At 40.9% G+C, this 23,962-nt stretch overlaps 1 protein-coding gene across 1 annotated transcript in view; it reads left to right on the forward strand.

Annotated features, from left to right (window-relative positions):
- Window positions 1-6,623: 6,623 nt before the first annotated feature.
- slc6a2 (solute carrier family 6 member 2) overlaps window positions 6,624-23,962 on the forward strand; it is a 29,487-nt gene continuing 12,148 nt past the window's right edge. The window contains exons 1-6 of the mRNA XM_030089380.1: window positions 6,624-6,738; window positions 7,447-7,915; window positions 9,329-9,460; window positions 10,926-11,163; window positions 22,803-22,941; window positions 23,263-23,397. Of these exons, the coding sequence (XP_029945240.1) occupies window positions 7,621-7,915; window positions 9,329-9,460; window positions 10,926-11,163; window positions 22,803-22,941; window positions 23,263-23,397 (939 nt within the window). The 5' untranslated portion in view covers window positions 6,624-6,738; window positions 7,447-7,620. The remainder of the gene's footprint in view (window positions 6,739-7,446; window positions 7,916-9,328; window positions 9,461-10,925; window positions 11,164-22,802; window positions 22,942-23,262; window positions 23,398-23,962) is intronic.

A 23,962-nucleotide genomic window follows, 5' to 3' on the forward strand; every position in this document is an offset into this window, starting at 1 on the left:
GTTATAGCCAACATTTTATTATAGTAAACACGACTATTTTCTCCAGATATTCACTCCGTTTGCAGCTGTTTTGTGTAACCTCAACTTACCTTCCTTGAACTGAAATGAACACAGCTTCATGTACTTTATTGTTTTGTCTTTGTGAAGTTTTTTCTTTTTCCTGTAAATGAGAAGAAAATTGCCAAACCAACACGTTTTTAAATATAAGCAAAGAGTCCTTGCGCTTCTGTGATGCAGCATAATTAATGTAAAATAACTTTTATTGGGGTTTTTGCGGTCTGGCAACCCAGAGGTATTCTGTGTTAATGCTGTGTCTATGATGATCATAGATGCTGTGCATTACAGTTTTTTCCAGCGCTCAGGGACACAGACCTTGTAAGACGGCTGTATAATTAGCCAGAGGTTTGCTTTGCATGTGTATCTATTTGCATTTCTACTGAAGATTATTGTTGCTGAGACAGCAGCGTGTCTGCGCAGCTTTAGTTTTACTAAAGTAAACCAACCACTGAAAATAGGGCAATTTGTGAGCAAAAAGGCAACAGTGCTTCTCCACAACAGCATATTCCAGCGGGGTATGCGTTCACATTAACTAGAGGCATTGTTATTTATTTAGCAGGGTGTATTGCAATTATGTGATGCTTTTTCTTTTTTGTTAACACTGCAGAGTTTGCTTTTTTGAAATAAAACAAGAATACAACAGCCGTTCCCATTTTGTGTTTCATATTAATCGCTGAGGGAGCTTGTAAGGACTTGCACAGACGTTGCTCATAATGAGGTACAAGTGCAGTGATGTGCTGCGGCTGCCTGAAGCTGCTGGTTCTCTAAAACCACCACAAGGTGCCAGCAGTTACCTTCATACTTTGTCTAAGCGTGTGCGTTTCCCGACCATCCTACTCCTGTGTATGGAAAAGTAAGTCTTTTGTCAGCTCTGCCAATGCTTCACTTTGATTAAGGGTAAATACAGATTTGAGTTCAAAACAGATTTCTTACACACAGTGTGCTTGTGTGTGTGACATGAAGCCCATTGTTTTCATGGTCACAATAAACAACGGAATATTAAATGCAATATTATATATGTATTATATGCATGTAGATCATTTCTCTCTAAATGAATCAAAATATTGAAATACTGCACTTGGAGGTCTTAGTTGTGCAAAACAAAAAATGAAGCTGCAGGAAATAAAACACTGTTTTAAATTAAAAGATTTGATCAATTTGAAAATATTTAATCAAATTCTGATTTTAATTGTGTATGTGTGTGTTTGTGTGTGTGTGTGTGTGTGTGTGTGCGTGTGTGTGCGTGCGTGTCTACAGGCATCAAATCTGCTGAGACATGAGGATTTCTTGTTCTTGACACAAAAGTAAAGTCTCCATAAGTTAGTGGGACTGAGCCTGTAGGAAATTAGTAGGAGTCAGTGTAATGGACTCATCATCACTGTAGGGACAAAGAATGATTGATCAGGACATTTGTTGATGACAAGGACTTTTTAGGTTGATCTACTGTTTTATTTAGGTTAAGGATATTGTCTGGGTTAACTAGTCTTTGGGTGAAAGTTAGAGAAAATATCCAGTTAGACAAAGTGCGTGAGAAAACACTGTGAATGTATTATGCCTGGAAGGCATGCAAACACAAAAACCGTGTGTGTGTGTGTGTGTGTGTGTGTGTGTGTGTGTGTGTGTGTGTGTGTGTGTGTGTGTGTGTGCGTGCTCTGCCTCTATGTGCATGTGGAAGTCAAGCCAAGTAGTTTACACTGGAGATATCATGTCACTGTTGACACTATAAAAACTTATTGAATTTTGAGTGAGAACTTCAATGGTTATTTGGCCTTTGGTTAAGTTATTCTAAGATTAATGTTTATGCAATTAGCTGGGTCATGAATAAAGTCTGAAGATAAATCAATTGGAATTATTTCTTTGACCCTTTGTAACCCCACGTCGATCTTTATTGTCAGAGAGCAAGCAAAATTCTACACTGAGATGGACAAATGAGCATTGAAGATTCAGGGCACGTACAGTTTGGGTATATATACTGTATATATTTTCCATGTATATGATACACTTTTTAAACCACTTTATCCAGCTCGTGGTTATGGACGCTGGAGTGGAGCCCAGATGACCGCAGGGTCCACCCCGGATGGCTCAGCAGTTCATCACAGACGTCTAAAACTAATAATCTGTCTGAATTCTATGAAACTGAAGTGTCTTCGCAGAAGAATAATCTTCTGATCAAAATTCACAGAGATTCAATCAGGTTTATGCTCCTGCTCAACTTCCAGCATAATCCAAACAGGCATGAAAATATATGCTGGCCTAAACATGGCAGGGATGACAGCTTACACACACACACACACAGACACGCACACGGTCTTGCTCCATATGTACGAAGGCGGCTGAAATGAATGATGGATCGCGGGTCCCTTCATTAAAAGCCTGCTGTTAGACAAACTGTGATTACCAGCTGCGATTTCCACCTTCAATTTGTTTTAACCTTTTCAAACGTACAAAGGCTCATTTCATGTTAATCAAAATTGATGAGATGGCATGGAATCAATTAAATCACATTGTTGCCGCTCTTACAACAGTGTGAGACCTTCCCCCAGCAGCTCCCGCTCGCCCCTCTCCATCCTCCCTCACTCTCTTCCTCTGGACGGCCGTTGGATATTGCTGTATCCATTTCAGCCGCTGCCTGGGGGGGTGATCCTGTCGCAGTAGATTGCGGGAGATATGTGTTGGTAATCTGATTTTGTCTCCTCGGGACCTGAGTGAGTGAGCAGCCTCTGTTTGCGGGCGCGGGCTGGACGCGGGCCTCACGCGGAGGGGGGTAGGGGGGGGTGGGGGGGTGCTCACTGTGCCAGGCTGGAAGGAAAGGTCAGAACCGACAGGCCTCACCGTTAAACTGATGCGACGCAACTATGTTCTTCAATTTAAGCAGGTGCCCGGGTTTCTCGGGCAAAATTGGGACGAGTTCTGTCTGAGTTTCACTCCTGGAAGCGAGAGCCCGTCAGCCGTTTATTTCCCAAATTGAATATAATTTTGAGTGTTAAGTTTCACTGTTATGTTTCATTTCTTTGTAAACGTGAACTCAGTCAGTTCAAACGCACCTAAATTCAAGTTTATGGAAGGTGTAACAGCTCATAGCTGAGGGTGACTCGGCCTCTTGGTGCGAGGATGTTTGAGAAATGTTGCATAAGAGGAAAAAATCCAAGTTATTTTAGCTTGATGTTCCTATAGAATTGACTTTCCTGCTTAAAACAACAGGATAGCTGGGTGTGTGTCCTCACCCGTGACCCCCTCCTTCATCCGGCATGACGAACATGGATGCAGGCTTTGAAAAGGGGAACACAAGGTGCATTAACTTTGGGTTAAGGGGAGAGGAGTGCAGGGTGTTGGAGCTCAGAATGCAGACTAAAGACAGTGATTTGTTATTCTAATGGCTTAAAACGTGAAGTGTTGTGTATTGGTACTGATTAACATCAAGATGCTGCTCTATCACCAGCTGTGCCATGGAAACATTGCACAGTATTATGGTTTTCTACCATGTCAGATTACTCACTGATATTTCTTGATCATTTTTCAGCAAAATCTTTGATGTAATGTACAGAAAAACTTTATAATTTGAATGTTTGGTTTCATGACATATTTTAAATACAGGCCAATTGCTTTGTGCTCTGCCAGAGTAGATAAGGCTTCAGTACAAAGACGCCATTAAATTCAGAGAGATCTGTACTTTTATTGACACTGGCACAGTGAGGATTTTCAGCCATTTCGATTGTGCTTCATGCACATTTTTCACCACCCTTGACTCCAGCGGGTTCAGGCTTTTCTCGTTCGGCTCCATGGGGAGTTCCTCAAACTTCATTGTTACATTTCCTTATCACACCAGATGACACCTTGTTGATCTTCACTCTGCTATTATTCTCTCAGGAAAGTGATTGTTCCTTATTTCCCCTGTGATAGTTTATAGAAACAGTGAAGGTCCTGCTAAGGGCAAGGTTTGACGAACTGTACGGGAACACCAGTCATCCCAACGCCGCTATCAGCACCAGTATCTGCTGAAGAGATTTGTTTTCTTGCACAATGTTTTGGGTGTTTCACATATCTGTTTGATTCTTTTCCAGATGTTTTTTGGGATGGCAGGCAACAACTTTTCCTGTGTAATATTCGGGGATGGGTCAGCAAAAGGTTGTGGAAAACCCATTTGTCCTTTACTCATCACTTCAGGATAACCAAATGCTGTTTGGACATGTTTACAGTTTCCAAACAAACTCATCCCTGCACACTCCCTGACACAAGGACAAACACACGTTTAATCTCTTCAACCCGCATTTCTATCTTTGCTTCTAGGGGCGACTGTTTGACGACAGCTCAACACCTTGACTTCTGCAGCCCTTCTCTAATAGATGTGGGAATGAGCCTGTGGAAACGGTCTGTGGAGGAAGTTGTAAACTGAACCTGACCTCAGCATTTCATCTTAATTTTTCTGGGATTTGTCGCTCAGTCACTGTTTTTTTTCTTACTTGAATCACTCTTACAGTGCAAACAATAATAATGACGCTGCTCATGCCCTTATCGTGCCCTCCAGTTTGTATCCAAATCTATTAAATATTTTGAAGGCAGTGGCATCGCGCTGTGACTGATAAAGGTGAGGCTGTATCCTCAATGGCTGAACTGTGAGCTGGCTTCACCAGCCTCTGACTTTAACCACATTTCCCAGATGTTCTACTTGGAAAAACAGCTCTCCGTCACATATGACTCACACTGCTATTTTTCTCACCTAATGTATACAGTGTTGGGGGTGGGGCGGGAGGGGGGGACTTCACATTGCTGAGGTACTTTCTATCATTCAGGGTACTAGGAAAGCTCAGGAGGGAGAGGCTTAATGACACTCCTCTTTCTACGAGGCCAGGAAGATTTATGCCAGAGGACGTTAATGGGGTACAGAACAAAACAAACCCCACTCAGCGCTAATACCACGAACTGATTGCCATGTAGTAACGACCTGGTGCTTTAAGTCTGGAATTACAAGAATAAGAAATGACCAAGCTCCTTAATGTCACGATGTCACTTTATTTTTTTAAGTGGGAACTTTCCAAATGGGGGAGGACAAAAACAGTTTTGCACCTCTACAGAACAATCTGGAAAGGCTCGTTGAAGTTTGAGTAGACAGCCTCTCTTTGTTTTCACTCTAAGCCCAAGGTGCATGTGTGTGTCTGTGTGTGTCTGTGTGTGTCTGTGTGAGGAGGTGGACAATGCAATGGCCACATTTTCCAGCACCGTGAGATCATGAGATTTATTAAAGCAGAGTGTAGTCCAGAAGCTGATCTCTGAGAGTCATAAACTGAGGGGAATGAAAGCCAGAAAGGGACAAAATCTTTTCCGTGACCCCAATCAAATGTTCAGGTTAAATCCAGACAGGCACATTGTGACTGCTGAGAGGCTTTGTCTACTTTCATTAGTTTCTCATCCGTAGGTCGACGGGGTAGACCCCGAACTTTGAAGGAGAGAGACACAGAGAAGTGGTCTCAGGGTTTGTTCCCAGTCAGAATAGAAGATCAAAGATGATCCAGGTAAAAGGTGAAGGATGATATCATTTCGCCCTGGGCGGTGCTGAACAGGTGGACAGGACTGCTCCTGGATGAAGCAAAATCAAGGTTTCAAGACCACCTCCTGCTTCCCACTGCCCATTTTCAGTTTAAAACATTCCTGATAACAGCCTCCACTGGGCTGCTTTGCAATACAGAAGAAAACCAGTACCACACTCATACACAGTTATAATGATAGAATAGTATAAAACCTTTGATCCGTCCTGGTATTCAAATGTACCTCACAATGCAAAATAGAGTGCAAAAGAATAGAAATCAGTGGAGAGAAAACAACAGTAAAAGCACCTTATTCTTCCTCATTACCTGCTCCTTTGCTTTACCATCACTACAGTTATTCAATCTTCACAAACAAAATGCCCAAAACCAGCCCTATTAGGGTTTTTTAAAACAAGCACTGGAGAGCAAACAGGACATTCATTGACTTTAATGGGATGAACTGATCAACCATATCTAATAGAAATCATTGCCCCTGGCAAAAGCTGCGGCAGAATTGAATTACACATGGAACACAATGCTTTTACGGCTTCTTAGAAAACTGTAATTCAATCTGTTTAGTACAGAGAAGAAACAGATAAAGTCCAAATTAAGACATTAAAAAAGTTTTTCTGTGTGTGAAGTACTATAGGAACCTGACGGTAAAGTCACCTTACATCTGGCACGTTGTTAAAGCCTAAGACAGATCTGAAAAACAAAAACTCGACAATCTGTCATTTATCTTTTTTACTCGGAGTGAAAACTGAAATTTCATTGTCAAATTAACAAAACCACAAAGCCATCTCTGACTAAAGGTCTGATTTTTAAATGAAACTGCTTTGAAACATGTTGCTCTGCTGCACGTGCGCAAATCTTAATCCCACTGAAGGACAAGCACAAGTTCATGGGAACCTGAGCTCCAGAGAGAAAAAGAAAAAGGGGGGAAAAAAAAGGCGATCATGCCATGTCGACATCAAACTGAAGAGAAAGCGTGCAATTATAAAATATCACGTGGAGGAGAGAGAGTTAAAGGCTCGCTTTTTATGTCGTCTCTGTTGAAGAAGGCGAGTCTTAAAGTTCCTTCAGCATGGGCAGTCTTTCCTCAGATGCATCTGGACAACAGCAGCATCGGGTCATGGAGAGGTGCCCCTAGCTCTACCAAGTAAGGAGGAAACTCTTTCAATTACAGAGCTTTCAATTGCTTTATTAATGAGAATGTGTTCAAGTAGCCATTCATCTCCTTCGCTGTCATTAATAAGAATTCTTTTGCTCACCGTTTAGTGGTAAAGAGAGAAGATGTCTATACTTTTTCACTCCCTTTCTTCAACTATTTGGCTCCACTGATAATCACGAACTGTCTTTTGTGTGGCAGCTCACCTTTTAAAGTCTAAATTAGATCTCAGATAAATATGTTAGTTTTGCATGTTTTGTTAAGACGGACTCGTTTTTGCGTCGTAAATGTTTTTCATTTGTTAACCAGTTACCTTTTGAATTACAGTGCTACTCGTGTTTATGTAATTGTGTGAATACTTATATTCAGTGTCCGTCGGAGCAGTAAACTTTTCTTTCTCAGCCTTGTGGACTGTTCTCCGCTCCGTGCGCATTACGCACGGTGACGTACGGAAGACTGCGCTCTGAAGTGTCTCTCATAGGACACCTGCTGCCGCTGCGCGCACATACAGCGTTTATCTTAGTACAACTTCTTTAATCGTAGGTCGCCTTGCGTTTGTCCTCTAAGAGAAGAATAATGTCATACCATCCGTGCTCGCAGCCTCAGCGTTTATTCCCCGCTGTGCGTAACAGAACTGGAACTTTACGCACAAGCGCCAAATCTTTTTCCTAAAGTGTGTCTCTCCACTCTTCTCCCCAGCTCATGTGCACGAAGGCGTCACTTGCAGTCTCGTCGGAGAAGACCCTCTTATCCCGGTCCTGTCAGCGGGATAGTGGTCCAAGCGCACCGACCCTGACCACCGGCTCCAGCAGAACCCGCAGGGGGCCGTGAGAGCACCGCGCCGGCGTGGGCTTGGTACGCGTCTCCGAGAAGATGAATATCCAGATTCTGTCCGAACACAAACTCTCATCGGTGGCCCCCCTGAACCAGTTCGATGTGGAGAAAAGAGATGTAGAACTAACGCTGGTTAAGGACCAGAATGGCGTCCAGTACACAAGTTCCTCCATCGTTCCCACCCCTGCTGCCCGCGCAGGTCCGCCCGGATCCTCCGACGTCGACCGAGAAACTTGGGGCAAGAAAATAGACTTTCTCCTGTCTGTCATTGGCTTCGCGGTGGATCTGGCCAATGTTTGGAGATTTCCTTACTTGTGCTACAAAAATGGAGGGGGTGAGTATGTGTTTCTGCATGATTAATGTGCGTATAACTCTGGTAGAGGGCTCCAAACTTAATGCAAGGTTAATTACAGTAATTTTTAACTGGTAATTAAGTAATACAATGAAATAGAAGGCGGTGGAGGACTTCTGCTCTTGCAAAAAATACAGGAAATCCCCACAGTGCTTTGGATATTTTTCTTAATTTCAGTTTTTTTAAGTCTTTTGAATAAAAAATAAAGTGTCCTTCATGATAAAATACTTAAAAAAACATAAATCACTTAAAAAATTCCCTTAAAGTTTGATCCAAGTTAGGACTGTGATTCTAATTTCAGTTCCTTTAATCTCCTTATTCCCAGGTGTACTGATGGAGGAAGTACATTGAGCTTTCCTGACGAAGGAAATACCTCATTTCTATCAAGGCATGCACAACTGAGCTGTATAATTTGAGACTGGAAGATAATTCTTGAGAAGTGACAAGAAGTCAAAGCGAACTGATATGTTTGTTTGTGTGAGGCTGCACACACTGCTGATGTTCTCAGCGAGATGTACACGAAAATCTAAATCTACAAGTCCTAATGCAGAACACCCACTTTAAATCAAAACATATATTTTTAAATCTTTCAGGGTCGTTCAGCCTTATATGACGAGGAAATGCGCATATATAATAAATCAATAAAATGGCATTAATATGTAAAGCAAAAGGGGAATAAGTCAGTTTATTAAAAGTACTGTGAAGTAGAACAGCGTTTTCCAGCCAGAAGTTTAATGGATTTCTGCTGGTATTAATTGAGTAATTCTGTACATAAGTGAATGCCAGACTTCTAGTCACAATTATTCAACACTGATGCCACACTTGTAGGTTGAGGAAAAATTGACACAGTTTATATCGCTGAAGGAACAAAGCAAGTTTCAAACAAATGTGTGTGTGTGTGTGTGTGTGTGTGTGTGTGTGTGTGTGTGTGTGTGTGTGTGTGTGTGTGTGGACCATCATGACAACACAATGAATGTTCTCTAGAAGGTCTACCCAGTACTGTGTAGCATTCATTCACATGGAAAAAAAGAAAAAGAACTCCGCCGCTGGCCTGCTAATCATATTGGCCCTCAGCAAAATGTATTCATTACTGTGGATGATGTGTCATTTGTGACAGACAGTGTCAAGAGCATTGCTCCTATGAGAGGTCGTTTGGATGTGTTTCTCCAGCGCAGTGTGAAAATAGCTGAGAGCCTGAGCACATGTTTGCTCAGATGTTGTCTTTTTCTAAAAATGTCAAGCCCCCAGACAATACTTCACCCCCGTTATTCTTCTCTCTGGGTTACTGCTCTTTGGCTTTTCAGTATCACAGTCCCATCTGGTATTTTGTTAAATACAGCATGCTATACAAAAAAAAAAGCAGGTTATGACATAACTGTGTCTTCTTCTTGCCAGGTGCCTTTTTGATTCCCTACATCCTTTTCTTGGTGATTGCGGGGATGCCATTGTTCTACATGGAACTTGCCTTGGGCCAGTACAACAGAGAAGGGGCAGCTACCATTTGGAAAATATGTCCCGTCTTTAAAGGTGAACTCTAAAACACACACACACACAGAAACGAACGCACTTAAATGTTATTCCGTCCACACATGGCCACGCTTGTCTGCGAACTTCAGCCTTTCTGTGATCTCTGAAGCCACACCCACAGCTTGCTCATGTTCTCTTTTTCTCCTCTCTGCCCTTTAATTTCATTCCCTTGTTTCTTGTCCTTTCACCTTCTGAGGTTCACTAGTGTCACCTGCACCTAACACTTGTCACAATTACTCTGTCATGTCTCTGTAATTTTCTGCCGTGTCTCTCCGGTCGTACTTGCACCCGGATGCTCCCGTGTACGTTTGTGTTAATGTCAATTTTTTAATGACTGCAAACGAAATCAAACCGGCCTCATGGCCAGATCATGCCAATGAAACCAGCTGATTCAATCGCAGCTCAATCAATTATATTCATTAAAAATACAATAAAAACATGACCTATTATGAACTCAATTACTGAGAATCACTATGAGCCTCTGGAAATGGATTATTACATATCGATGCTCGGTAAACCTCCCAATGATACTCACCTTGGGTTAATTACAGACACTGGACATTATTGAAATGTATTAACACCAAATCCAAACCTATGAATGACTCTCACTCTTATAAACTTATAATAACTGCAAATGGTTGGCGTTGCATCAGGCACTACATCAGCTTTTCTTTCGGTCACAGTGTCTGTGGTTTGATCCCTCATCTCACACTGTCCCAATGTTAAAGTGTCTGTGTGTAAAACATTGATCCACAAACTGTTCTTACTGTCACCCTTTGTGTGTGTGAGTGTGAATGGGTGAATTTGACTTACAGTTAAGATGAGACAGCAGAGGAGGTACAATGTGTGAAGCGAGGCTCAGCTCCCGTTATCATTCAATCTTGTCAGAGAAATAATCTGTCTGCTCAACTGAAGCAGCGTTCCTCATTGCTTATGTTGGCTTCAGACATATGAGAAGGGTTTGTTTTGTTTCCTGAACAGAAGAAAGGGTGATGGGTTAATCGGCTTGTCTCTTTTATATGAGAACATTACATTCCAGTGGAGGCAAAACAGCAGAGATAATCCCAAGTTTTCCAAAAGCTAAGTGTAAAACTCAGGGAAAGTCATTTTTAATGCTTGACGTTATTGCTGTTTCAGCTTTTCAGGAGCTGGATTGATGGCGGTTTAGCACCACCCTCGACTAAAACTCCAGTTTTGAACAGTTTGAATAAGAACAGCTGTACTTCAAGAATTTAATGAGATGCTGAGTATTATAAATGGACGTGTTCAGATAACCAAACACAAGATTTTGTAACCTTTGTGTACTACTGACAGTTCAGTCACCACGCTGTTTGCTGTGCAAGGCGCCTGAAACAACCACCAGGATGATGCAATATTTTTGCAGCATGTGTCCCATTCGAGTGTCAGTATTTTAGTTTATCGCAAACCGTTTCCACCACCTGACTTAGTGATCCTTTGTCTTCAGGAGTGGGATACACTGTGATACTCATAGCCTTGTACGTTGGCTTCTACTACAACGTCATCATCGCCTGGTCCCTCCACTACCTGTTCTCCTCCATGACCAGCGAGCTTCCGTGGCTCAAATGTGGGAACAGCTGGAACAGTCCGAACTGCACCGATCCCAAAGCCATCAACGGATCTGTTCTTGGGAACGGCACATCTTACTCTAAGTACAAGATCACCCCGGCGGCGGAGTACTATGAGTAAGTGATTTTAAAAAATAAAAACGTTTGTCAGATTGTAACTTCAACAAACAATTTTATTATATTATTGTTGTGATGAATTTCTCGCCAAAATGCCAAAGGGAATTCCTCTTATGCTGAACATACCTGGCCAGAAAGATCTTCTCGATTCTGATTTAAGCACAATAATATGCTAAAAATGTCAGGTACATCACACAAAACACACAATTAAACCTGCCTGTAGCCTACTCTCTTTCTATTTACACATTATGTATTTGCTGTAATGAAGCCATGACAGCTGACATCCCACAACAGCAAAATAAATCAGGACAATGTCCAATAAATGACACAAAGCAGGCTCCCAGCTCTGTCATAAATACATGCTCCAGCTCAGAAACTTTAATGAATAAAGAGAACAGATTGTACCCAAACAAAGAACAAAAAATCTACATAGCAATATGTAAGCTTCAAATTAGATTAAGCCTTTTTTAATAAAACATAAAAAAGCAGGATCTGTGAAGGGGTGAAGTGCATCAGTACACACACCATAGTCAACTGTGAAGATGTTGTTAATTTACTGGTTTTCTTGTAACATTTGATACCAACCAGGCACTTTGTATTTCGAGAATTTTTTTCTTTTTTGCCCAAAATGATATCAGGCCTTGTTTGTAATGCAGCAGCATCGTTTTATGGTGAAATACTGTTGGTGGTAAGTTTGAGTGTGGGCGGTAACATGAATGGTCCTCATTATCAAAAGAAAATAATGCTCCCCTCAGCATTGTCATAAGCAGCACTGGCTTCATTTACAAAGTAAACATATACAAATTGATGTCATCTATATAGAAATAGACATTATTTTTCAAATAAAAACAGAAAGTTCTCAATTTTCTGTTTAACTGTTGAACAAAGAAACCTTTAAATTATTAGCAATTGAGTGATTCTGTATTATCACAGCTACAAAGAGTTGGTTCTAATGTATTTGTTCCTGTATTTGTCAGGCAGAGTTCAGATTTTTTTTCAAAGTCTTTGTGTAAGCTTTTTTCATTAGAATACAAATTTATGTTACGTACCTAGCTTGGTTAGGTACGTTCCTGACCCCACCAACTATCATTTGCGGAAAAAGTAGACAGCCTGGTAAATGAATAAACCACCACGTGACTGAAACGTGAGCGGAGTTCCTCCAAAATTATCCATCTATTAATGTTTGCGCTATAAAAGACGTATACAAAGAAAGTTCAAATGCGCTCTTTGAAGTGCTTGGGGGAAAAGAAAAGAAAAAAAAAAAAACGCTCAGTCTGTTTATAACTTCAAAGACAGCCAGTTCTTCCCCAGCTTCTGTGAGGGCTGACTGTGAGCCCAGAGGAAGTCCGTGAAGCGCCCTGGACAATACAGAGGACACATGCTAAGTGTGACGCACAGAATGCATCCAGGGTGCATTGCGGCTTGTTAAAGTTTCACTCCTATGCTGTCTTCAGCCGTGTGTTTTTTTTTAATCTGTGTCTCTGGTTATCCTTCAACTTCTAAGAAATCTCAAACTTTAACAACAAAACCTTGTGACTTACAAGAGACTCTCAAACAGAAAGTGACGCAACTTTGTGCAAAGAGCGGACATTATGGTCAAAACTGCGAGTTTGAATATTTCAACCAGTTGGATGATTACGTTTCATTCGCAGGTGAAAATAGTGTTGGATTTTTGCTTGCAATGACACAAAGAGCGTACTTTAGGATGGATCGTGCATCGAGGTTAGGCACCGTGGGGGATCATAAATCCTCCTGCTTACAGCTAGCTTTGAGCACAGGAGCAATGCCAAAGGCCCAGCATGAGGCAGGCCAACTGAGTCAACAGTTCTCTTGCTTCACCTCTTACATCCACAAACTCTTCGGAGCTTGGTTTCCAGCTTGAGCGTACATAGGAAGATTATAAGACAAAGAGTTTCAGGGTGCAGCTGGATAAAAATCCCTCGCACCACCTTCCTCGACACCCTGCGATTTCAGTGCTGAACTAATACACAAAAGTGATGGCAGCAGTACTTTGGGGACTCTATTGGCACTAATGCTTAAACATTTTCTTTAAGTAATAAAAAATGCAAAGTTAACAACAGCTACAACTTTATGCAAAGACTCTGGTTTAGGTGTCTCCATGGCCTGAGTTCACTGTCCAAAAACCAAACAAAACACGGCATTCCTTTTGACTTTGCACCTGAGCTGCTGATATTGCCGTTTTGTTAGTGTCAAGCTTCAGCAGCCAGAACTGCCTTGCAGGAGAATACAGCATCGCTGTGTCATGTACAGCGAGATACTGGCTTGACTTCTCTTTCACTTATTTTTTGAGTCAAAGAAAAAAAAACATGCACACCCAATGCAGGATGTTAAAAGAAAGCATTTCTTTAGTCACACTGGGCAGCATCAGCATTTATTTCAATTGTTCATAGTTGAAAGATCCCATTGCCCGGATTCTGGCATTTCTATGGTAACAATGAACATGGCCGTCTCTTGCAGTGCTTTATTGTTGCTATCAGTCTTCAGAAAAGAGACAAAAAATGCAGTCATCACAAACATCAACCGAGACGAGAATGAAATGAAATTCAGGAGACACACCCGCAAATATTACTGCTGCTGTGCATATTTCCCCCCGGGTTTTTGTATGTTTTGTGTGTGTCTTTGTCTTTGTTTGTTTATTTACACATAAACCTTTCTCTGGTGTGCCACTATCCTATTTTAAGTATCGGTGTATTATGTAGCTGCTGTGATGTCCAGAGTTCCCCATGTGGAATGAATAAAATCTTATCTTAATTTTTATCATACATTTATTCTCATTTGCTGTTTTTTCTTGTTGTTCTGAAATCTCATCGTTACAGATGGCGAGCGTCGTTCACTGTAAGCATGTGACTGACATATATTTGTGTGTATGAATGACAGTCAGTTATTAGTTTTTAGAGGGAGTACATTTCCTAACTATAGCTGAAAAACATGTCAAGCAATGTCAGACTCCCACTATTTTCTGAGCTTTTCAAAACCTCCCACTCTTCCGGTGAGAAGCTCCCATGGCTTTATGGGATCTTTCCTAATATCCAGGTTTGACTTTGGTTGTTAAGATATCTAATGTGGGGGGTTTCAGCCCACTGCATTTCGAGGAATATGTTTGTTCGGTGGAAAACAAAAATGTGCTAAAAATCACTGTATTCCTCTCACCTTTTATATACACATTCACTTGCTGTTAAACAAAGGTCTTGATTTACGAAAGGTTTGAGAGAAATGTGATGTTTCACACACACTGAAGCTGATTTACTAAGAGGGAGCAAACAAGGAAAAGTAATAGCATGTTTACCTTTATGAATAATTAATATTAGGCAGAACATACTGGGAGGGGGTATCTGAAAACTGTGTATCATCGAGCAGAGATATTACATGTCCAGTTGGCTTGATTGCAATGACTTTACTTTGCCGATATTATTTGAATATATTTCCTCTGTTGTACCTTTGACTCTGTGACCAACATGTCCGGCTCCATCCAGTCACTCTATGATCCACATCAGCAAACAAACATGAGAACGATGCCATTTCTAGCAGATTTTTCTCAGACAAACACTGTAAAACATGCAGAACCCTCCTCTGAAGACTCCTGTTGTCATGTGTTGTCAGCCATGGTTCTGTTTCCAGCTGATCACCTGCAAAATGCATGCAAAGTGCAATCGATTTACGTATGTGTGTGCGATCTCACGTGTTTAATGCAGGACGTCAATAAATGAGGCTCAGAGTGCATGCTTAAAATTCTGAAAAACATAAACATGCATTAACTTAAACATACATTGTTAAGGGAGACATAAAAAGATCAAGCAAATCTACAGGATATTATAGTCATTAAAGAAAATTAAGGCTCATTCACCAATAGACAAAATGAACAATTTACAGTAATTAATATAAGTAATGCATTCAATTTTCGAAAGTTATTTACAGACCAGCTGCTCAGAGGACCACACTTAGGATGCCTTCAACATTGCCTGTTTATATGGCAACAGTAGACTGTAAAACCAATCCTGACCAGACCCAATGTAAATAATATCAAAGTGAAGTTCAACAGACAGCACTTAGGTGGAATATCTCTGCTTAAGAGCCATGTGAGGACAGCCAGAAAGAAAGGCCTGATAGAGAAACTGACCAGGACACGGGAGCTCCGGAGGAGTTTTCTGTCATTGATTGGATCTTGAGCAAAGATCAAAGAAAATCCCCAGATGTGAAGTTCGGAAATCGGTGAATCGTGTATATTAAGGTTACCTAATAGAACTAACTAATTGATCGAAAATAAGTAGATCATTAAGCTCTCTGTGAATCACTTGTTCAACAGTCATCCTCAGAAAGTTTCCTGCAAAACAGGACGGTCAGCTGAAGAATGAGGAGCTTTCTTTGTCGCTCCAGTTTGGAGCTAAATAGCAACTCACCAAGCACGTAAGATTTCTTGAAGTAAGATAATTCTCTTTTTGTGATTTCTTCATGAAACATTTGATGAGGGGATTGAAAGATAACAGCTTTTTCAGTTAGTCCTGATTGATATATCTGTGCTGAACGTACACTGATGTGCTGCTTAGAAGACGAAGCCACACTGGCATTAATGAAACAATTCCTATGTAAATGGACACACATACACGCACACCTGAACATCTCAGCCCTAAAAAATTTGATGCTGACTCTTTCAGCCCTGCTTTCGGTCACTTCTGGCTTCTTGAGCTACTGATCCTGTCATGTTTATCGACAATACAGTCAATGGAAGCTTTAGTAAATTAGAAAAATGTAAACCAAACTTTTAGATCATGTTGAAGCAGTTACAAAGTCCTGCAAAACCAAGTGCAGGGTTGATTAACAGTGCTTACTTTGTGACCCCTTCTTCTTATGTATTGTCAGTTTCTTGCATTTGACTTTTTCAAGCATCCAAGCTGTTTGAGTAGTGGTTGTATGTCAGGATGTGTTTGAGGTGTGGTCTGAGACAATGACGACTTGTTGTTCGTTTGAGCTTCAGAAAGCAGCAGTTTTCTGGTTGTTCTTGTTGAATATGTGATATATGTGCACACAGGCAGGGAGCTCTCCCACAGCAACAGGGACTGAAGCTGTCTTCGTTGAGTCTTGCTGCTTGTGTATCTCCTGAACAGAGCAGTGTGCAGACATAGATTGTGATAGAGATAAATTAGCTGCTTACTGACAATATATTCCCAGAGGCAAGCGATCGATCAAGAAATGACAGCAGGTAATTTTTGAGTTATTTTCTTTTAATTCAACCAGCTGAGCTTCTACAAATAAGAAAAAAAAATCAGCCATCCTCAGGTCTGAACTCCACTCCAGCTCTCAACTACTCTACTTTTTTGGCCAGTGTGAACATAATGCATGAAGATGTATAGTCCTCTATTTTGTTTGGATTGGATAAATTGATTGGATAAATTGATTTGAAGGAATTGAAATTAGTTTATGTGCTATTGAATAAACAGAAAAGCTGTGATTAAGAGAAGAAGCACATCTCATTACAAAGCACATTCTGTATGCAGATTAAAAGATTAAAATCGTCAAAGTCAACTGGAACATAAATAAATGCTATTTAGACTTTTTTTTTAAAGGTTGCCCTTCATTTTTGGAGGCAGAGATCTCCAAGTGGAAATATTTCTTCTTTTTTTTTTTTTCTGAATGACACTGACGACAACACCGGCTCATTTCATTAGTGTGCTCACAACGCCAAATCCATTCACTTTAGATCCAGCCTGGAGAAACCACCGTCTTATTTCATGTCATGGATAATGAGACTTGATGAATAGCTCTCATTTAAGCAGAGGAGATCTAATTACACAGACAGTAGGAAAGGTTGCTCCCACTTCAGTTACACATACAATTCAACATTTGTTCAGAAAGTCACCTTTTGAAAAAAAAAAAAAAAAACCGTGGCCGACGTCACGTGTGCCTAATTAAATAAGTTGGCCCGGAGTGATACGGGATCCCTCGGCTGTGTTTTGAGAGTCGGGTTATCTTCTGCATTCTCTCGCCACTGTTGCCTGACCGCCGTTTAAGAACAGAGAGAGTCTCCAAAGTTCTGACGGCAGCAGCGTTGAGAGCACAGCGCAGCTACATGTGTTTAGAAGAATAACTGGTCTGGAGGGATCGCCATTGATGTTATGGTGAGTGTTTACTCTGCAGAGCATTATCAATTCTATCAGATGAGCAAGGGGGCCCTAGCATCACAACGAAACATGAACACAGAATTTAAACCCCCCCTTCACACTGCTATCCGTCTCCCCAAAGACTGTTCAGCTTTGAATTTATCAGCAGCAGATAAGTAAACACTGCAGAACAGTGTGATAGATCTTTCAGTCCCTTCGGAGTCTGCCTCTGAACATACTTGAGTCTGTGTGTGTGTGTGTGTGTGTGTTGTTGTGTAAGCAACTGGAGTATCAGATCCACATCCAGTTCCTATGGTTATCAGCACTGAGCATCACATGCCGGCTAAATTGAATCTTTCTGGAAGAAAGTCTGTAGGCACACGAAAAAGGAACAAAAGTGCTTCTAAATGTTTTACTGTGTGATATTGATAGCCAAATAAAATGGAGCATACTCCCAGTACTTGTCAGACCTGGAGCAACATCTAACAGCTTTAAGACATTCTTCGGTTTGTTGTTGGGTTTATGTTTGTCCAGCATGAGTCTTCCCTGGTCCAGACAAATCTAGGGAGATTTAAAACATACGACTTTTATTGTACCGCTTCGCAGAGACGTTTGATTCCTTTTAAACGGTCTTAACTTTTAATATATATGTGGAGAGTACAGAAGATACTGAAAGATTTTAAACTATGATAACATTCGGAAATCGAAACAGGAGCTGCAGATGTTGATTCGACTTTCAAGCAGCAGCAGAGCAGCAAAGCGATGTAGTGGTGAGCGCTGCTACTTTACAGTGAGGCAAGGGAAAGTTTAGCCCTTTCCCTGTGGCGTTTGCATGTTGTTCCGATTGGGGGCTGATGTTCAAGTACTCTGGTCATCTCCCACAGTAACATGCGTTTGAGGGAAACTAGTGAGTGAGTGTGTGTGACCATCTGTTTCTGAGTGTGTTCTGGATCAATCGGTGATCAGTCCAGGATTTCTCCTTCCTTCATTCATATTCAGCTGGACCAACCCTAAGAGCCTGATTTATGAATATCCTGCATAAGGTGTGTTAAACATTACATGTTGGCAACCGCATAGTGTTTCAGCAAATATATCAAATTTGACAAAAAAAATACAATCCAAGAGATCTGTTACTAAGTCAACATCTGAGGTTCAAAACAAGATGAAAACATTTGAGGACATTTCTCTCTTTGCAATATGTGCATCGCCTCCACTGATGGCTGAGCTGACTTCCGTATCCTAACAGAAGTGGACAAAACAGACACAAACATAAACTGCATAAGTGTTTCCAGAGGAAGTAAACCACAGTCAACATTGTACAGTATTTCTATATGTGCAAACATTTAGCCGAATAATTGTTGATTTGGATGAAGTATTACAGAAGATGAGAGAATACCAGTGAACACATCAACACAAAACAAACTTTAGAAGAAATTTATACAGACTAAAGACTGATTCGAGATTGAAGACAAATGCAGCATTTTCTCCTTGCCTTCATTTCGAGTGTTTGTTTTTGATTCAGTTTTTCTTTTCATTGCTAAAAATAACCCCTCAGAGAAAACAGCTTTTTTTCAAATGAAGTAATTTACATAAGTGTAAGGGTTCATTAGATACAGATGCAGAGTAAAGCTGCAGATTTATTTTTTTTTTTTTAAGAAAGGCTGCAAAGAGTTAAAGCTCGTGTCCGGAGTTCGTATGTATCATTTTTCAATAGAGCTTAAATGTGTCAGTCTGGTTCGATGCTATAATATAATATTAGCATAAAGCAATATAAAAATTTATTTATGAGCCCCGCCTTCGTCTCATAGACCCCCATGTTATCCGAAAAAGCGCCGGTCAGCGTCAGCCAATAGATTTCGAGCTTCCGCATTCTCGTGTTGTCAATCAAAGTGTGCACGCAGCCAGAGAGCACGGCCGCTCGCCCAGGCAGAGGTGAGTTAGCTACGCAGCAGCCGTCGCGCTTACCTCGGATATATCCACGGTCTGCTGAACATCCACCGTAAACAGCTAAACATGTAGAATGCTGTAGGACTCGGAGGCTCTCATTTTCACCCGACAAATAATAGCGTGCACAATTAAAGGGGCGTGGCTTGGTGGCTCATGAAAGCAGAGGGAGGGCGGAACCTCCAGACATTGGATAAAAAAAAAAAAACTCTCTCTTTCAAAACTCCGGACACGAGCTTTAAAGTTGTTTAAAGTTTATTTGATCAGACTGGGAGAGTTTTCAGTCTCATGGTGTCATCTGAAGCTGTTCAGAAATTATATAAACACAGTACATTTTTATATTTATCATATTTATTTTAATCTTTAAAAGTGATTTGTTAGGTTTTTTTAATTGCTTAGACAATCAATTAAATATTCAAGCATATTTGTACCTAATAGAAATACCAGCTTGACCTGAAATCTGCACATGAACACAGGAGACATTCATACATTGTGCTGTTAACATTTCCTAAAAACTCATCTCAGAGATGCTTTTATGCACAGCCACACTCATCCAACAGTTAATTCCTTGAGTTGCATCTCTTCCCTAAAGGAGTGTCTATATTTGTCAGCCTTTGTCTGATTATAATAAATGTATAATAAGTGTGCTGTAACTTTGTGAAAGCATGAATGTTGGCATCTAAACTGTGCTTTGCACCAGAAACCAAAATCACCGAGAGCCTCAATGCTCCCAACACAGGACCTGACAAGCCACGAGCGCCATCGCTTTGAAGCAGATGTTCATAATTGGCATTGCTGTAACTAACAAATTCCTGTTGGTGTTTTGACTTGTGTGTATATGTGTGTATCTTTATGATGAGTCGTCAGCTGGTAAAAACACGACCTCAGTGACCCTACTGCCACCCAGAATGCAGTCAGCCCAGCAGACAGCATGGTGGTGTAGTTGACGTTAGTTTTGTTCCATTCGGTACAACGCAACGGCCGTCCGTCCGGCATGCTGATTTTATTTACTTTTGTCTGAAGCAGCGATCAGCACAACCTGTACAAGTACAGCGTTCGGCTCTGTACAATCAGGACGTATCACAAATCACATCATGTGGCGATTATCTCGTATGGCCGTTAGTCAGGCAGTGTGCGTGAACAGGGAAAAGGAAGCTTAAATGAAATTTAATAAAGCTTTAAATGTTATGTGTATGTTACATTGAAATCAGCCTTGGGCTGTTTTTTTTTTTTTTTTTTTTTTTCCCTTCAAAATTCCACCTGACAAAATATCCCCTTATTTAGTGAGGAACAGCTGCAAACTAGTGAGGCCAGAATGAACAGCCTTGGGCTTTGTTGACGAGAGACTCTGCAGTCTCCTGATGAACTGGCCACATGAAGATATGAAGATATGGACGACAGTTCATGAATTTTACTTCCACCTCCACCAAATCAACCGCCTTGTTTCAAGAAAAGAAACCCAGCAGTTCCATAGCTAACGCATAAACGACAGTAGGAAGGATTCGGCCTCTTCCAGCAGCTGCAGCAGAACGGAAGCGCAGCAAATACAAACGCTACGTCTATTTTAGTCCTCGTAGTTTTCGCCATCGACCAAATTGGCCTGAGTGATTATGTGTACTGTACCACATGAACTTTGCCCCCGTCTCCACTATTGTCAACTTGAATCGTGCACTTCCTTCACCCTCCCCTAAAGCCAGACGCTGAAAGAATGAGCTCACAGCTGGAAATAATGTTTAGACAGGGAAGGAAGAGACACCATTTGTCTTCCCTTGTTTCACTTTGTTGCAATAAAACACTTAAATCTCTGAATGCACGTCTTTGGTCGGAGGAGATTGCCTGATAATAGCAAAACAATAAGAGGTTATTATTGACACTTTCAAAGCATTTCATGCATTCTTTGGGTGAGAGGAGGAAAAGCATTAATTCACTCCTGAAACAAAGCAGCAGATGGCTGTGAAGAAAAGCTCAGGACTCACAGACTTCATACATTTGTTTTCATGGTTGAAGATATAAATACACGTTCACCAAGCTTTTTGAAACACATTTATTGAAAGAGGCTGAGAAATACAAAGTACTGCTTGTTATAAACTCTGAATTAATCTTGAACAATTATAGCAATGACTGGATAAATAGGAGACTCCAACCTCATTTATACCCAAAATGTTGTCAAAATCACACTTTGGTGACTTTATCTAGAAAGTCAATCACTTTACTTTTTGAATCATGCTGTTTGCAGTATTTAAAACATGTCCTGATTGCGCGAGGTTGATCTGCTACAAATCTGTTTTCATCTGACGTTCATCATATTGCTGGATGGTTGTGGGTTGAGATAAACTCAGGTGACAGCAGCAGGTTGGAAATACTCGCTGCAGGTGAAGCTCTGTCACGCTGCTGCTACAGCAGCCTCTGACTCCTTCCATGTGTGCAGCACCGTCTCATATGAAAACAATAAATAAGGTACATTTCCGCTGGTTTTTGAGGCAGATGGAAAGGATACAACTAAAACCTGCAGGGCCGTGGTACTTTTAGTCCATCAGAAATACAGTTCATACTTCATTGTTTTGCAAAAACACCATGCATTTTTACATTTTTATTCCACAAGAATCTTACATTTATTCTTTTATAATAATAATAATTATTATTTTTTCATTCAGCTCTACGGTAGCAGCACACTGACAAATCTCTGACGGAGTGAGTAATGTGAACTCACAGGCACTGACAGTCAAGCACATGTTAAATTATGATAACCGACAGTTTACCGTCCTTCAGCTTGTGCTCCTGAGCTGCCTGGCTAGACTCTGCTGTGAGACGCTGCAGCTGTAACTTAATTTATGTACATTACCCACATTATATACATGTGAGCCGAGAAAGTCAACCTCAATTGAGGAAGTGAGCCAGAGCTTTAATACACCAGCAGGGTTTCACTGTAAAAAAGAAAGAAAGTAAATATTCTGTACTGTGATAACTGACGATATTAAATTACTGATGTTGATTTTCATCAGTCAGGCTGCTTTACGAACGACACTGACGAAATATGTTGTCTTTCCAGTTATGAATGTAATGTCTGACCTCCAGCTGTCATTTCTCTGTTTATTAGTGTTTTGTTTTCCTCCATTCCAGTTTTTTAGATCTGACTGTCTACACTCTCAACACACTGTTTACATTGTTCCCATCATATATCGCCAGTCCACTAAAGGGGACAAATCATTTAAATGAAGGATGTCTTCTGTTATTCTGGGAGTGCGGGAATACATTTTCTTTTTGACCATCCTAACTGCTGTTGTAAAAGTTGTCTGAGCTGTTTTATAAAAAAAAAGAAAGAAAAAAAACCTGTGTTTCTGACAGTTGTGGAAAAAAATCCTACATATGTAGCTGCACCTCTTATCTTGATTTTCCACGATCGCTGTTTTGACAAGCGCTGCAATTCCAAACGCATGTTTTTCTTATCCACAAATAAGAAGTTATTCAGGTTTCTCGCCAGACTGATTGTGAAACGCCGGCGTTGGCTGAAAACGAGAGCCCGCCTCAGTTACAGAACGCTTGATGTGAGAACACGGCGTGTTCCTCCTGTCGTTGCAGACGAGGTGTGCTGCATCTCCATGAGAGTCGGGGCATCCACGACCTGGGCCTGCCCCGCTGGGAGCTGTCCTTATGCCTGGTTGTGGTGGTCTTTATTCTCTACTTCAGCCTGTGGAAAGGTGTCAAGTCTTCAGGGAAGGTACAGGCCTGCACCGCCGCCAAACACCAGCCTCCTTAAACCTGCAATGAATCTTTTTCCGCAGCACGAAGCGTCCAGAGGGAGTGATACACAGTGTGAGAACCAGAGCCTCCTCTCAATTCAGCAAAACACTTTGTGTTTAGATTATCAGTGCCATCTCTGTATCACTATATATTTCTCCGCGTTTGTGTTTTGACATGCTTTGCTGGAGGAGCATAAAATTTTACAACTTTTAAAGTCATAATAGGAGAGAAGCAGAGTTTATCTTTTTTCAATTAATGCTGTTACCTTTCCCTTTTCCCCATGCCTGCTTCGATTCAGGTGGTGTACATCACTGCCACCATGCCCTATGTGGTCCTGTTTGTGCTGCTGATCAGAGGAATAACCCTGCCGGGGTCGATGGATGGGATCAGAGCCTACCTCCACATCGACTTCAACAGACTCAACAATCTAGAGGTCAGAAATGTCACGTTAGCCACAGCCAGTGTGTTTAAAAAGAAGTAAATGAATATTGTTGCTTCCAGAGAGCAATTTGTAAGCATAAAGAGAAACTGTTTTTGAGAAGCCATAACAAAATTACAGGTTCACCAGTATTTTCACTCTGGATATGAACGATGACGACAATATGATTTGCTTATATTTTAAATACATTTACTTGATGCCGTTCTTGCAGGTTTCTGTGTAGCTTTACTAACAACAAAGGACAAATAAATCAATTTGCTATGAAAACAAAAGGATGCAGAGGCCACATGTCCTCATATCTTCCCAGAAAAACATCATCCTGTTTAGAACATGAGCTCAGAGTGCATGTGAACCACATCTTAAAGGAAATTTCTTTACTAAATTTCAAAGTCAACACACACTGTGTCAGATATCTTTGGCTGTGTGTATACATGAAATGAATGAATTCAGTGATGCTCAAATTCAACAATAAATCAGACAAAATATAGAAGATTTAAAGCAAATTAAAATAAACAAATGATTGGAATAACATGGAGAAGATGTGAATTATGTTGAGCAC

This window comes from Salarias fasciatus, chromosome 1 (assembly GCF_902148845.1).
Source record: "Salarias fasciatus chromosome 1, fSalaFa1.1, whole genome shotgun sequence".
In the NCBI taxonomy this organism is placed as follows: Eukaryota; Metazoa; Chordata; class Actinopteri; order Blenniiformes; family Blenniidae; genus Salarias; species Salarias fasciatus.